The sequence below is a fragment of the Macrotis lagotis genome, chromosome 1 (assembly GCF_037893015.1).
Source record: "Macrotis lagotis isolate mMagLag1 chromosome 1, bilby.v1.9.chrom.fasta, whole genome shotgun sequence".
Lineage (NCBI taxonomy): Eukaryota > Metazoa > Chordata > Mammalia > Peramelemorphia > Peramelidae > Macrotis > Macrotis lagotis.
In genome coordinates, this window is record NC_133658.1 from 443,366,265 (window position 1) to 443,383,393 (window position 17,129).

The window sequence follows — 17,129 nt, forward strand, 5'->3', positions numbered from 1 at the left end:
GTTTTAACCCACACCTCTACTCCATGTATATAACAGTGGATGGGGAGGAAAAATCACATGTATTTTTACCAAATTCTAACTATGAATTTTTTTTAACCTACATTATTCTAAAGAGACAAAAGGATTCAAAATAAAGAGGTTCATGAACCTGTCCATACCTATATGGGAAACTGCATATAGTTTTTCCTAAATGCTCTGCCTTCATCACAAAATCTTATTAAAAAAAAGCAGACTCATCATGTCTCCTTACTTCAATTCTTTTGTAATTGGAAACTCCTCCCTATTATTTAGACTCAAAAGCTAGACATCTTTCATTTTTGGCAATTGCCAAGGTTTGTTGAATTTTCTATCCTGTCCCACCATATTTTCCATTCCATTGCAGCACCCCTAAAGTTAACTCCTCTTTTCTGGGTTCTCCCTTCCCAAACTAACCCATTCAACCTTCGTCAAAGTCAGGGTTTCCTAAAAGAGCAGTGCTCTGATTTTGTTACAACCTTTCTCAAAAACCTTCTCAAGGGATGGCTAGGTGGTGCAGTAGATAGAGCACCAGTCCTGGAGTCAGGAGGATCTGAGTTCAAATCCGGTCTCAGACACTTAATAATTGCCTAGCTGTGTGGCTTTGGGCAAACCACTTAACATCATTGCCTTGCAAAAACCTAAAAAACAAAAAACAAAAAAAAAACCTTCTCAAAATATCTAACATACACAGAAAAGTTGTATTTTTTTAAGTTTCCTAAATTACTACTGTCATATTCTTTTGCTCTTCAAAGTTCTATGGAATTCTAATAATTTTGAGCTTCTAGCTTTTTTATCTACACTGCAAATCCATAATTTTCTGTATAATATAGAGATTTAAAAGTCTTTACTTTTATTTTAACAATATAATGACTTAGCATTAACAATGTCTCTTTAGAACATTTATTTTTTAAGTATTTGAATACCTGAGTACATGAAAATATTTAGGAGTAAAAATAAAGAAGAATTGACTCCTGATTAGTAAGACAATTATCTAGCTGAAAAGGCAAAAATTACATAAAAGAACGGCATAGTTGGTCTGGAAGAAGCAGCAAAGCACTAGGAAGGCAGTTTGGTTCTATCCCCACATTAATGCAAGAATTAATAAAGGTCTGACCTCTAGCTATATAAAAGACAGGTGGAAGCAATGTTATAGAGGTAGCACTGATAAGACCTGGGAAATGATTGGAAATAGGGAGATAATTAGAAAAATAATTGTACCCTGCCAAATACTGCAAAGTTGTGAAAGGAGAAGACTAGGGGGAAAGTTAATGATCCTCAGCCTTGAACATACCAATTTTGAGATACTTATATATGAGCAACTGTTGAGATAGAAGAGGAACCAAAACAGAGCTCTAGGATATAACCCAAAATAGGAAGATGAGCCCACAAAATAACTGAAAAGTTGACCAGATAGCTAGGTTGTCAATAAAGCATTCTATTTGGAGCTTTTTTTCCTTAGGTTTTTGCAAGGCAAATGGGGTTAAGTGGCTTGGCTCAAGGCCACACAGCTAGGGAATTATTAAGTGTCTGAGACCGGATTTGAACCTAGGTACTCCTGACTCCAAGGCTGGTGCTCTATCCACTATGCCACCTAGCCACCCCTATCTGGAGCTTTTTTATGACATTTATGTAGAGTACTATAATTGCTAAAATATGTCATATCCCTTACTAACATATAAAGTCCCTGCGGTAGTGATGGTTTTTTTAATTCACCTCTAACACAGTACACTGCAAATAATAGACACTTCAGAAATATTTGTCAAAGAGAAGTTAGACAATTTAATACAGATCAAATATGGAATGAAACAAAGGGAGAGATAAAAGCAAAATTATAAAAATAGTAATAAAAAGTAATATATTATTTTTCTATTTGTTTATATGTTAGGACTAATGTCCTGAATATTTTCTAAAATTTTATAATCAAATAATTTTAAATTCATGGTCTTTTCAGGATAGAGAAGCATAATGGTTTAAAAAGAATGAAGTCAAATGGATATTGTTCTAAAAATTGAGTAAAAATTTTTTTTTGCTATCTTTTTTCTTTTTTACCTGGTAACAAATCATATACTGAAGTGCTTGATAGTTTTTTCAATAGACTAGGATTACTTAAACGAAGTTCCATACAGGCATCATCTGTAGCATCAAACCCTCCCCGTTTCTGATAACGATATTTTGCATTTGCTGATGTTACATCAGCACCTGATGCTAAGATGTGAAGTCTGAGGATTTCAGAAAGAGTGCAGCTATCAAGATCCAAACTTTTCAAACTGCAGCCTACAATTGTAAAAAAAAAAAGAGAAAGAGTTATTTATAATATTTACAATTAGATATTTAATAATATAAATTGTGCCTTTTTTATAAAAATGAAAATTAAAAAAAAAATTAAACCCACACATACCCTGGTGTAACTGTGGCCATGCAGCTGCCAAAGTTGCAACTGCAGACAGTGCAGATTTTGTGGGGTCTGCATCTTCATCCAAAGCCTCTGTTAAATCTTTAAGGAAATAAATACTTTATTCTAGTGCAAATCAAAGCTTGCATATTGGGTAGGAAAGCAGCCCTTTAAAAAGATTCAAGAAACAACTTAGCATCATAAGCCTCAACTGAATCAACACTAGTTACAACAAGAAGTTAAGACTATTTATTCTGCCTTTACACCATCTAAAAACTATATATCCAAAATCTTGAAATTTTTCTCACTGTTTTACCTAAAAACACAATTGCTAGGAAATTCACAATAGATGCACATATACATTACATAAAAATTGTAATGTGCTTTGAAAATCATTTAATTAAGTCATACTCCAGAATACTGTGCTTGATGACTTAGAATTTGGTCTTTGGAAAGGCTGCTTCAAAAATTAACATCAAACAATTCAGAAAACTCATTCTTTTACAAAAATTTTTAAAGGTTATTCATGCCAAGAGTTAATACTATAATTTACAAGGCCTAAGAACAGTAGCAATTTATATCAGTTCCCAATATAGTCATTTCTAAGAAAATTTCGTTTGTCTCAAACAATGAACTCTCAGTTCAGATGGATAGTTCTCCAGAGGGTTGATAGAAATAGATTCAGCCCTTTCACACTATCCAATCATAAAAGTATCAGCCCACATATTCCAAATATAGTATCTCTAGATACTGTATTCACAATCCTATTTTTAAAATAATCAAAATTCAATGCTGTCTAATGCTCAGGGAAATTCACTCAATTTTTCAATTCGCAAAAAAAAAAAAGTTCTTTTAAATTACAAAAATCTTACAATCCAAGAGACAAAAAGAAGAAAATCTGCTTTGGGGTCTATCTTAAAACCAAAGAATGGCAAGAAATTTTTATGTCTCAATCAAGAAATAAAACAAAACAAAAACTCATAACACCTATTAGTGCATTGAAGTAGAAATGGAAAGAAAATGAGACTGAAGTCAGAAGGCCTAGACTTTAATCTTGCTTCTGCCAATAGCTACTTGATATAACTTTGGACAATTCACTTAACTTCCTTGTGCTCTAGTTTCCTCATCTATAAAATAAAAAGGTTTGGATTAAATCGTACTTGATATATATGCCAGGTAGACAATTATATGTTTCTATTCCTAACTTTTACAAGCTATCTAAATTCAACCTACACTAATGACAACACAATAATCAAGAATGAGTCAAGAAATATATTATAAGCACAAACAAGAATATATATGATGTGGGAAAAGTGGAAAAACCCCATCAAATTACTAGTAAGACATATAATGTACATCTTCATATTCTCTCTCTCTCCTCTCCCCCCCCCCAAGCCATTCTCCAAACTTGAAACAAAACTAGGTTTCAAAAGACAGAAATTATTCTCTTCAGAGATAATGAAAAAGGGTAAAAAAGATCACTTGTACAAAAATATTCATAGCAGCTCTATTTGTGGTGGCAAAGAATTGGAAATCAAGTAAATGTCATTCAATTGGGGAATGGCTTAGCAAACTGTGGTATATGTATGTAATGGAACACTATTGTTCTATTAGAAAACAGGAGGGACGGGAATTCAGGGAAGCCTGGAGGGATGTGCATGAACTGATGCCGAGTGAGATGAACAGAACCAAATAAACACTGTACACCCTAATAGCACCATGGGGATGATGATCAACCTCGATGGATTTGCTCATTCCATCAGTGCAACAATCAGGGACAATTTGGGGCCGTCTGCAATGGAGAATATCATGTGTATCCAGAGAACTGTGCAGTTTGAACAAAGTTCAAGGACTATTCCCTTTAATTTAGAAAAAAAAACTGCTTTCTTATTGTCTTGTTATCTCTTATATTTTATATTTCTTCCTTAAGGATATTATTTTTCTCTCATCACACTCAATTTAGATCAATGTACAACATGAAAACAATGTAAAGACTGACAAATTGCTTTCTGTGTGTGGGGGGGAGTAAGATGGGGGAAAAATTGTAAAACTCAAAATAAATAAAATCTTTAATTGAAAAAAAAAAAGAAATTATTCTCTTCAGGAAAAATTCTTACCTAAAACTTCCTTTTCCCCCACATAAACTTATCAAGAAAAATACATTTCCTGAATTGAATTGATAAGAAATATAAAATTTCTAATAGCACTAAATATTCAAATATGGCAATTATTTATTAATTTATTAAATTTGGTTCTCTTCTTGGTCAATTGATTACCACACTTTAAGTTTAGTCAGATTACTTTCTGTACTGAAATTACATACCACATTATATCCTACTGCAAGGAAAATAAAAGACCCTATAGAATGAATTACAGGTACAATTTTGAAATTATATAATTACTTTAAAATAAATCAAAGCATTCCATTGATTTGACTGGAGGATTCTAAAATTAGTGAATAGCACCTGCTAGATCAGTAAGGTATATAAAGGCATTCAAGGAAACAAACACACCACATCCAAGTATTGAGAACCAAAGTTATCAGCATGATCACTGTCCTCTAACTGAAGTAGTCATAATCTAAAAGTTAAGAACAAAATTAAGTACTGTGTATGCATTGAAATATGCATATAAATGTGTAGAAACAAAGTCCCTACATAAGGAAAAATAAAATGCTTCTTTTAGGGCTAAGAACTGGAAAAGGTAAAAGGAAAAGCATGGTAAAGTGCAATTTCTATGAGAAAGACTGGTTCAAGGGAAATGCTTACACATAAGACACAGTGTGTACACACACACACACACACACACACACACACACACACAAATATTTTTTCCTTCTAATTGTATATAATGTATTTATTCATCCCTTGAGAACAAGGATTAATTTGATTTTTGCTTTCTTTCTCAGCCTAACTGTAGTCACCTTGATTCTTTTCTTCTGCAATTACAGTTCTCATGACATATTCAAATTTTTGCCATGGGTAACTATGTAATACAACACAATTGACATTATTATAGCTCAAAAAAGTTAATTTAATGACTATAAGAAAAAATTCTGGCTACAATTAGTTGTGATACAAAATTTTGCTCCCACAATATTACTTTTCAATAGTTCTCATTATAAAAAACTTTTTTCCTTTTATTCTTTTCCATCTTATCTTTAAAATAAAATCTGCCTTTTGATAAAAGGTATTCCTGCCCTCTAAGTGTGTATGCATGCATACTTTGTCAATAAGGAATTACATGTATAATTATACTACATAATAAACATAATTGTTACATTTAAAATAATTATACAATACGAATGTTAATATCCTTAATTTAGGTCTGGATCATTTCTCCCCCCCCACCAATTAATTACATGTAAAGATAATTTTTAACATTCATTTTTGTAACATTATCACTCCAACCACAAAAGGACAGTAAATAATGTTATGTTTCAAACATACATACACACACACACACACACACACACTCTCTTTAAGGTACAAATATTTCCATTTTAGTCACAAATGAAAGAAGAAAAGAGAAAAAGTATGGAAGGAAAAAACAAAAAAAAATTTTTTTAAGTGAAACTATTATGCTATAATCTGCATTCAGACCCCATAGTTCTTACTTTGGCTGGGGATGGCATTTTCCATCTCACTCTTAGAATTACCTTCACTGGACTGCTAAGAAGAGCTCAATCTACCATAACTGATCATCACAATTTGTGGCTGTTAACTGTATATAATATACTAGTTCTGCTCACTTCACTCAGCAATCAGTACAGCTAAGTGTTTCCAGGTTTCCTGAAACCCGCCTACTCATCATTTTTACACAATATTCCATTATATTACTGTACCACAATTTGTTCGAGTGTTCTCCAATTGATAGGTACTCTCACAATTTCCAATTCATTGCTACCACAACAAAAAAAAAAACACAGCTCTGAATATTTTTTGTACATATGGGGATTCCTTTCCCCTTTTTTATTACCTCTTTGGGAAAAAAGACTTAGGAACAGTCTTGCTAGATCAAAGGGTATTTATAGTTTTATTGCCCCTTGGTCTAATGACAAATTTCTTTCCAAAGAAGTTGCTTCATTTCACAACTCTAATCCATTCCAGTTGTCTCACATATTAACATTTATCATTTTCTTTCTTCTGTCAGATTAGCCAATCTGAAAGGAGTAAGATAGTACCGGAGGTCTTTAATTTGTATTTCTCTAATCAACAAAGGTTTGAATTATAACCAAAAGGCAAATAATTATATGATTATAGACAGTTTAAAATTTCTTAACTGGAGGAGGCAGAGCCAAGATGGCGGCATGAAGGCAGCATTTCCCAGGCACTACTTCCCCCCAAAAACTCAAAAAGCCATCAAATTAGAGGGGCAGAACCCACAAAAAGACTGAGTGATACATTTTCCCAGTCCAAGATAAATTAGAAGTTCCACAGGAAAGGTATGTTTCACAAGGACTACAATTTGGAAAAAGCCCCGGTTGCAGCCCTGGAACAGCTTGAAGGGGCAGTGAGAGAATCTGCTATACCAGAATGAGTATGCAGTGAGGAGCACTAGCCACAGAACCTGCAGAAAGAATGGGGAGAAACCAGCCTGCACCCCCAGAGCACAGCCCACAGATAGTAAGGGGGTCAGGGGAGAGTGAAGAAATTTCTCTGTTCACCCTGGGGGCAGGACTCTGCTGTTTTGCCCACACTCAGATCCAGGTTGCAGTTAAGAGTTTCCATGCTAAGATAGGCAAGCAGGGCCCCTCCTTACAGCTCCAGGGCAGAAGGGAATGCTGTGGTCATCTACATATCAAAGCACAGGCAAGAGAGCATAAGGCCTTGAGAGGAATAAAGGTGCCAGTGGGGTGTACCAAAAACCCCCCCCAACAACCCCAAAACAATGGAAGTGCAGTAAATTAGTCTAGTGCAAAGGAAATGAGTAAACAGAAAAACATGGAAGATCAAAACACATACTAAGATGACAAAATCAAAGCTTCCATACCCAAAACCTCCAAGAGAAATAGAAAATGGGTTCAGACTATGGATGAGCTCAAAAAAAGACTTTGAAAAGCAATTAAGGGAGGTGGAGGAAAAATTGGGAGGAGAAATCATGAAAACCAAATCAGCAGCTTAGTGAAAGAGATACAAAAAAATACTGAAGAAAATAATATGCTAAAAACCAGGTTAGGCCAAATGGAAAAAAAGCAAAGCAAAAGGCAAATGAGGAGAAGAATGCCTTATAAAGAAGAATTGGCTAGTTGGAAAAGGAGATAAAAAAGGTCTCTGAAGAAAATAACTCCTTCAAATGCAGAATGGAACTAAAAGAAGCTGATGACTTTGTAAGAAATCAGGAAGAAAGTCAAAAATTAGAAGAAAATGTGGAATATCTCAAGTGGAAAAACAACCAACCTCAAAAACAGATTCAGGAGAAATAATTTAAAAATTATTGGGCTACTTGAAAGTCATGACCAGGAAAAGAGCCTAGACTTCATTTTTCAAGAAATAATATAGCAAAATTGCCCCAAGATCCTGGAAGCAGAGGGTAAAATACAAATTGAGGGAATTCACCAATCACCTCCTGAAAGAGATCCCAAAAGAAAAACTTCGAAGAATATTATAGCCAAATTCCAAAACTCCCAAATCAAAGAGAAGATTCTAAAAGCTGCCAGAAACAAACAATTCAACTACCAAGGCTCCATAGTCAGGATTACACAGGATCTGGCAGTATCTACATTAAGGGCTCATAGGGATTGGAATATGATATTCCAGAAGGCAAAAGATCTTGGTTTGCAACCGAGAATCAACTATCCAGAAAAACTGAACTTCCTGTTTCAGAGGAAAAGATGGACTTTCAGTGAAAACGGGACTTTCAAACTTTTCTACTGAAACAACCAGAGCTGAACAGAAAGTTTTAACACAAACTACAGGACTCAGGGGAACCAGAGAGAGGATGGACAATAAGGACTCATTATGAGGATCTTAATGAGGTTGAACTGTATGTATTACTACATGGAAAGAAGATATTGATAACTCATATGAACTTTCTCCTTTATAAGAGCTGTTAGAAGGAGCATGTATAGACAGGACACAGGAAGGAGTGGAATATAATGGTATAATATAGTAAAAAGATGGAGTCAGTGGGTGATAAAGGAAAGTACTGGGAAGAAGGGAAAGGAGATGAAGAAACCAAGAAATTTCATGTAAGAGTCAAGAAAAAGCTTTTTCAATGGAGTAAAGAGGGGGAAGGCAAGGGTGAGCCTTCATTCTCATCAGAAATGGCTCAAAGAGGGGGCGGCTAGGTGGCGCAGTGGATAAAGCACCGGCCTTGGAGTCAGGAGTACCTGGGTTCAAATCCGGTCTCAAGACACTTATTACCTAGCTGTGTGGCCTTGGGCAAGCCACTTAACCCCATTTGCGTTGCAAAAAAAAAAAAATGGCTCAAAGAGGAAAAAACATACACACTTAATAGGGTATAGAAATCTGTCATACTCTAGAGAAAAATGAAAATAAAGGTATGGGATAAGGGGGAATGGGAGGAGGGAAGGAGAGGGATAGGTGAGAGAAGAGAGGGACAATTGTGGGAGAAGGTACTCAGATACAACGCACTTTTAGACAGGGCCAGGATGAATGGAGAGAGAATAGAATAAATGAGAGTGGGGAGGAAAAGAGTGGAGGGAAATACAGCTATTAATAGCAACTGTGGGAAAAATATTGAAGCAACTTCTCTGGTGGACTTATGATAAAGAAGGCAACTCACCCCAGAGACAGTCATTGGAATCTGAACACAGACTGAAGTACATTTTTTCTTCTCTCACTATTCTTGAGGTTTCTCATCTTCTTGGGGGGGGGGGGGGGGGGGCAGCAGGGTGGGTTATGTTTATTCTTATAACAAAATTATTGTAATAATATAAAATGAAAAAAAATTTTGAAGTGCTGCTTTAAAAAATAAATAAAATTCGTCATCTGAAAAGTTTCTATTCATAACCTGTGACCATTTTATCAATTGGAGAATGAATTGTATTCTATTATTATAATATTTGTATTTTATAGATTTGGCTCAATTCTCTCTATAATTTTAGAAATTGATCCCAGTTTTCTGCTTTATTTCCATCCTTGATTATATTGAATATGCTTGTGCAAAAGCATTTCAATTTAATGTAATAAAAATTATCTATTTTGCTCAGTCACTTCTTTGATCATAAATTCTTCTCTCCATAGATTTGAAAAAAAATCCTTGGTTCTTCTAACTGCCTTAAAGTATCATGCTTTATATCTAAATCATCTATTTATTTCAACCTTATCTTGGTATATAATGTGAGATGTATATGCCTATTTTCTCCATACTGTTTTCCAAAAATTTTTGTCAATATATGAGCAAATGATATTTTTCCACTTGTTTAGATCTAACGTTATTTGTGTTAAATGCTTTGTAACTGTATTCATATAGTTCCTGGATGTCTTCACAGATAATTAGAATTATTTTGAAAGGAATTTCTCCTATCTCTTGCTGTCTAACATTAACAGAAATGCTGCTGATACATATGAGTTTAACTTGGATCCTGAAACTTTGCTTTAGTTTGTTAATTGTTTCAAGCAGATTCAGTGGATTCTCTAAGTACACCAAAGAGTGATAGTTTTGTTTCCACGTTACCAAATCTAATTTCATTAAATTCTTTTATATCTCTTATTGCTAACGTAAGCATTTCTAGTACAGAATAGAATTATAATGGTGATGGGCATCTTTGTTTCACCCCTGATCTACTATGAATGCTTCTAACTTAACCTAATTGCATATAATCTTCCTGATGGGTTTTAGATAGACAGTGTATCATATTAAGGAAAAATTCATTTATTCCCAGGCTTTCTAGTGTTTTTATTAGGAATGAAGTACTGTATTTTATCAAAGCTTCTCCAGCATTTATTGGGATATGGTATCTCTTAAGTTTTATTATTGATATGGTTGATTATACTTCTAGAGTTTCTAATATTGAACCAGCCTTGCATTCATGGCATATATCATGCCTGGTCATAAGTGCATTATTCTGTTGATAACTTACTATAATTTAGAACCAAATTCAATTTAAAAATTCTGCATCAATATTCAGGAGAAAAATTGGTCTTTAACTTTCTTTTTCAGTTTTGGATCATCCTGGTTTAGTGGTTTCAGCACCATTTTTGTGTCATAAAAGAAATTTACTAGGACTCTGCTTATTTTTCAAAATATCTTACATAGTATTGGAATTAACTGCCTTAAATGTTTGGTAGAATTCATCTGGCCCTGGAACTTTTCTTAAGAGAGTTGCAGAGGGCATATTGAATGTCTTTTTCAGAAATGGTATTAAGTATTTCGTTTTCTCTTACATTAATCTAAGCAATTTATGTTTTGGTAAATGTTCCTCCATTTCATTTAAATTGTCAAATTTATTGGCATATATTCAGGCAAAAATAATTCCAAATTATTGTTTTAATTTCCTTTTCACTGCTGGTGAATTGAAATTAAATTAAGCAAAGGTTTATGTATTTTGGTACTTTTTTTCTTAAAACCAACTCTTGTTTTATTTACTAATTCACTACTAGGACTATATCCTGAAGAGGCCCTTACGTACAAAAACATTCAGCTTTTTTGTGGTGGCAAAGAACTGGAAACAGAGGGGATTGGAAATGACTGAACAAGTTTATTTATGTGATGTGATGTATGTAATATAATTATTCTATATAAAATGAGCAAGCAATTTTTAGAAAAAGACTTGCATGAACTGAAGCTGAATGAAGTGAGCAGAACCAGAAGATTACACACAGTATTAACAACAATGATCAACTATGACAGGTGTAACTTTTGTTAGTAATATAGCAATCAAAGATAATTCTACAAGATTTGTGATGGAAAATGTCATCCACATTCAGGGTAAGAATTATGGAGTGTGAATGGAGGTCGAAGCATGCTATTTTCATTTTTTTAAATTTATTTTTTGCTTTTTCCCCTTTTGTTCTGTTTCTTCTTTAATAGCATGATTAATATGGAAAATGTGTAAAATGACTGTGCAAGTATAACCTATTAGATTATTTGCTATCTGGGGGAAGGGGAGGAAACAAGAGGTTGGAGAGAGATAACTTTACTAAATGAATGTTAAAAATTATCTTTACATAAAACTGTAAAAAAATAAATTAATAAAGTTTTAAATTCTGTCAAACTGAGTAGTACTTGATTGCTTCAAAATAAAAATTGATCATATTCAAAGACAATTAATTATAATTCCTGCTGCATAGGTGACCATATGATCATTTTTTATTTCTTTTGATGCCAATATCTTCTTGAGCACTGCTCACCACATCATGATTAACACATAGACAATTATTTTCACCTGCATATACATCGTTATCATTCAAGAATTTCAATTTAATTGGGGCAATGTGGGGCAAAATGAAAAGGTGGTGGAAAAGAAAAAAATATAATTTTTCTTAATAAGTATTAACATTGTTTTAAAAATGTCATATTAATAGCTAAAAAATACTAAGTTGATAACTGTAAAATTGGAATTGACAGGTAAGAATCTATTTTTTAAAAAATTTGAAGAGAATACTACTTAAAAATTGTGGACAAAATCTAAAAACTGCCCAAATAATAAATCTCAATATGCTTTGTTGCAGAAGGAAAAAATTTGGACATAAATATTTAAAAGTATCATAAAAATGAACTGATCACTTTCTTGAGGGGGGGAGAAAAACTACTCAGAGACCTTTAAATTAAAAATAATGGATAAATAAAAGAATTATAACCTCCCTATCCTTTAGACGGAATATTTCAAAGTGCTAAAAGAACAACAAAAAAAAAGAAAACACTGAACAAAAATCTTCTTCATGCATGTTGCAGTAAAAGCAATTCTTATTTTATATAAAATAAACAATAATGCATCATTGGAAAACATACCCAATATTTAACAACTCATGGCACAACCACCACTGAATTTGTTCAACTTCTAAAATAAAGTAATTTTTATAAGACTTTGTGAAATTTATTTTTAAGTTCAAAACAAATTTATATCAATTCAAACAGTAATATAAAGTTGAATTCTGACCTTTGGTGTCAGCATCAGTTATTTGTTCTTTGGCTACTTCCTCCTCTTCTTCAGCTATTGCTTGAAAGATGGCAGTGAGGAAGAAAAAAAGCAATTCACATAGTGGGCCTTCACTATCATTTCCCACAAGAGCTTCCTCTAAAATCTCTGAAAACAAAATATTTTAAATTAATGGAAAATTATTTTCATTCAAACAAGAAACACAATAGCCTAAGAAAATTAAAACTAAGTTTGCAAAACAGATGTTTTTTATTTCATATGGAAGTAAAATGATGTGTTCATAGAAAAAGTGTCACTGACCTCTTAAAGACTACACCAACATAATACAAGTGCTGCTAAGCTTTGAAGGTCTAGCTAAATTTAACAGATCTGGATCAGAACCATCACCTCATGATTGGTTTTTTTTGATCACAACAAAAAAGTATAGAAAAGTTGAGTTACAGGAATGATCCCAAAATAAAAACAGATTATTTAAAGAAATCTGTTTAAAGAACTAATTTCCTTTCATTTTAAAATGTAACTAAAAGCATAAGAATGAAACTACATACACAAACATAAAATAAATATAATGCTATAATATTTATACCAATTCAAAAATTTTATTCATAATGGGGTGATCACTGTGATCAACACAAATATAATAATTTTTACAGCAAACAGCAAAAATGTCCTTATTAAACTGCCAATATGTATCTGTGAAGTACTATAACCTACTGGTTAGAGACTAAACGACTAAATTCTAATCATATGTCATCACCATTGACTCCCCCTTTGTGACTTATAACAAGCCCTAACTCTGGGTCTCAATGCCGGTATCTGTAATAAAAGATGACAATGACTACCCCCCATGCCTATTACATATCACAAGTTGATATGAAAATATCTAGAAATCTTTGCTAGAAAGGTGTATCATTTTATAATGGAGCCACAACGTGAATTTTCCCTTACTATCTCTGACAGGGAAACACTTAAAAAACTCCTTGTTATGATTAATTTCCTTTAAAGATAAGAGCTTGCCTAAAGTTACTCCCTCGGGAAACTCATCTTGAAGATCAAAAAGCTCCCCAAATGCATGAAGAAACTCTAACACCATTAGAGCATCACCAAAGATCTCAGGGGGAAGTCTGGTTTTCACTGGAGTAGGCTCTGGAAGTTCCTGCAAAATTTTTTAAAATTTAATAATTACTTGGATGAGCAAGTATATATAATGGAAAAAAAGAATGGGATGTGATGATTATTATTATTATAATACATTTAAATTATACTACTTCGCAGAGATATAATTTTTTGAAAAAATAAAAATGGTTACATTTTTTAGAGCTAATAACATTCTCAGACATGGTAGCTCAAAATAATATAATTCAAATGCCCTAGAAGGACAGCAAACCAAGGAAGAAATGAAAAGAAATGTTAAGATTAAAGAATGGCAGTATATTTAAAGTATCTATGGTCAAAAGAAAGACCTGTTTGCAAGGGACCCAGTCTCCTCTTTGATGGTCTAAATCAAATACATTCAATTTCACTCATTCCTAACAGGGTTTCCTAAACAATAGTGGTGACTACCAGAGATTTCAGGTTCTATTCTTCTCTATTTCAAGCTGTCTTACATCCCGGAAGTCAGTCTAAGCAGGAATTACAGTTGTATAAGAATGTGATATTACCGAATATGTGAGCAATGTAATCTTAAACTTAGTATTAACTAAACCAGAAATTAAGAGTTTCAACAACAACAATAATAGCAGCCAACTATAGTAATTTAACCTGTATTCAGAGATCTAGTTATAATCTGTCCAAAGAAATATATATATAAACAGAATTCTAAACTTAAGGGAGAAAAATAAGGAAAGAAGGGAGGGAGAGGAAAAAAATGAAGGGGAGAGAATATGTACAAAGAAATGTTTGTCCTCCATTCTCAAAGAGGACATGACATCAGAGTGATATCATGACAAGCATATGAATTGGATTTGACGGAAGGAGGGGCTATGCAAAGTCACCTGCCTCACTTTTTCTTCCAGAGCCATCTGTGTTCAATGGACAGATATGAATCTGGATGACTGGAGATAGCCCTGGATATGAGTAATTCAGGGTTAAGTGACTTGCCCAAGGTCACAAAGCTAGTTAGTGTTAAGTGTCTGTGGCTGGATTCAACTCCTGTCCTCTTGACTCCAAAGTGAAGTGTTCTCTCCACTGTGCAACCTAGCTAACCTGCGTACATAGAAATTGTAACTGGACCTATGACAAATAACTTCCTGACAATATCTTTCTTTATCAATACTATTCAGCAAACCTTCTCTATAATTTGCAGTTTCTTGGCAAAGTGACCAGAGCAATGGAGTTAATTGATTTGCCCACAGTCACACTGCTTATATGTTTCAGGAGTTAGGATCTGAAATCAGATTTTCTTAGCTCTCAGAGCTACTTCTCTAGCCTTATTATTATTATTATTATTAATTTGGTAATTATAGGTGGAAGTCAGAGGAAATTTGGAAGAATTTTAAAAGGTTTTATATATAAGAAGGTGCTTGAGTTATGTCTTCAAGGAAGAGTAAGATTCACTGAGTTTTTGAGGAAAAAACATATACTAAGTAGGGGGAAAGCCAATGTAAAGAGAAATCTTCATGTTATGAGGAAAGAAAAAAGCCATTTAGGTTGGACTGTAAAATGCAAGAAAAGAAATAACATAGGGGTGGCTAGGTGGTGCAGTGGATAAAGCACCGGCTCTGGAGTCAGGAGTACCTGGGTTCAAATCTGGTCTCAGACACTTAATAATTACCTAGCTGTGTGGCCTTGGGCAAGCCACTTAACCCCATTTTGCCTTGTAAAAACCTAAAAAAGAAATAACATTAAGAATCATAATGGGATGCTTTTTAAAAAGTCAAAGAATTACAATGGGATGTCTTTTAAAAGTCAAAGCTTAATTTTTAGTCATTACTTATTACCTTTATTATAAGGAATTAAACCTAAAATATATTGTACTAATAGTAAAATGTTAAATATTGATCAAGAGGCAGAATTACATAATGGCTAAAGAACCATTGAGATCCGAGTTTGAGAACTTCTTTTAACACAATGCTGTGTGATCATAGGAAAGTTAATCATTTAACTTCTCAAAATCCCAGACAACTATCTAAGATTAAGTTGAAAATGACTTCTGCCTATATGATAAATTAGTGAAGAGTTTCCACCATGTCTAGAATTCACTACACCAAAGAATGCTCAAGTTAAAAAAATATTAATAAAACCTGCCATAATAAAACAGATGTCTTCATATATATGTTAATTTAAAATTTCTACAGTGCTAATCATCACAGAGACCCAATCACTCAACTGAGAATGCTAAGATATAAATAAAGAACATCATATTGAGAGAAACTAGAAATGCTTACAGCCTGGTTAGAAATCTTAAACCCCTTGGGATAATAAGTAGGTCAGAGACTGGTTTTAAGATATAGCTCTTAACTGGGACATATTAAAAGGATTAGAAAATTCTCAGCCTAATCTACTTTGGGTCACAATAAAGTGGATAAAAGGCCACTATAGAAGTAAGAAATCATTCTGGAACACTATTATCGTGGAAGATTTGAATATATTTTTTCCAATAAGAACTATGAGGATAATACAATTGCAAGCAATAAAACATATTACCATAAAACTTTTCATAATACCTTAAGATCATCACATTCCATATCTTCTCTTGGTTTACTCCATTGTTTTAAATATTCAATATACTTTCGTTTTTCTTCACGCAACTTCTCTCTTTCCTATAATTAGAAAATTACTATATTCAAGAAAACAAGAAAAATTCTTACATATTTTCAAAAAATATCACATGAATTTAAATTATTTGTTAATAATAAACAAGAAAACAATTCTGAGGTTTGACCTCATATTAAGATTGACAATGTTAAGAAAAAATAGAAAATGCGAGAGGCTGCAGAAAAAAAGGCATTGGTGGTGGAACTGTAATTTGGTCTAGTCATTCTGGAAAGCCAATTTTGGGGAACTAGGCCCTAAAAGGCAGTAAACTATGTATGCATGTCCTTTAAGCCTGTAATCCCAAGAAAAAAAGAAAAAAAAACAACAAAGAGGAAATAGGACCAGATGAACAAAAATACTTATTTCAACATCTTACGTACTAGATTAAAGAACTAGGGAACTAATCTGGAAACTGGCAAATGGTCAAAAAATTATGATGCATGAATAAAATGGAATACTATATTAACAGTAAAGAAACTTAGAACTACCATATTTCTACCATTTATAAGATACACCTTTTCCAACAGATTAGGGTCTAAAAACTGGGACTATTTTATGCAATGGTTGTAGATTTTTTTGCTTACATTTCCCTTATTTTTGTGCTCATTATTTTGCATTTGTCACTGGTGTATTAGGTTTTATTTTGCCATGTTCTGACCAGAGACGATTCAGAAAAGATTTTAGTACAGTGCTGAATTCAAGTTAAAAATGATCCAGTTCACAAAAATGAATGGAAATCATGCTGAAGGTCAGTTTGGTCCTCCTTCGACTGAGAAAACAATCTAATACTTGCTACAAGAAGAAACCCTCGTGAAAATGCCTTGGTAGAAGAAGGCCATGAGAGGCAAGTCAGTCAAATGGACTGAGTTAAGAGATGGAAGTGAAGAGCAAAGAGCC

General features: G+C 33.3%; 1 protein-coding gene across 9 annotated transcripts in view; it reads right to left on the bottom strand.

Annotated features, from left to right (window-relative positions):
• The window catches only part of BAZ1A (bromodomain adjacent to zinc finger domain 1A), a 128,337-nt gene that overhangs the window by 29,781 nt on the left and 81,427 nt on the right, over positions 1–17,129 (bottom strand). For 6 of the 9 annotated variants that reach the window (XM_074213357.1, XM_074213363.1, XM_074213362.1 and 3 more), the window contains 5 exons: positions 16,142–16,237; positions 13,494–13,632; positions 12,477–12,623; positions 2,417–2,512; positions 2,068–2,292 (listed from right to left, as the gene is read on the bottom strand). In XM_074213357.1, coding sequence (XP_074069458.1) covers positions 2,068–2,292; positions 2,417–2,512; positions 12,477–12,623; positions 13,494–13,632; positions 16,142–16,237 — 703 coding nt within the window. The remainder of the gene's footprint in view (positions 1–2,067; positions 2,293–2,416; positions 2,513–12,476; positions 12,624–13,493; positions 13,633–16,141; positions 16,238–17,129) is intronic. The other 3 variants (XM_074213361.1, XM_074213359.1, XM_074213364.1) reach the window with 1 other exon arrangement.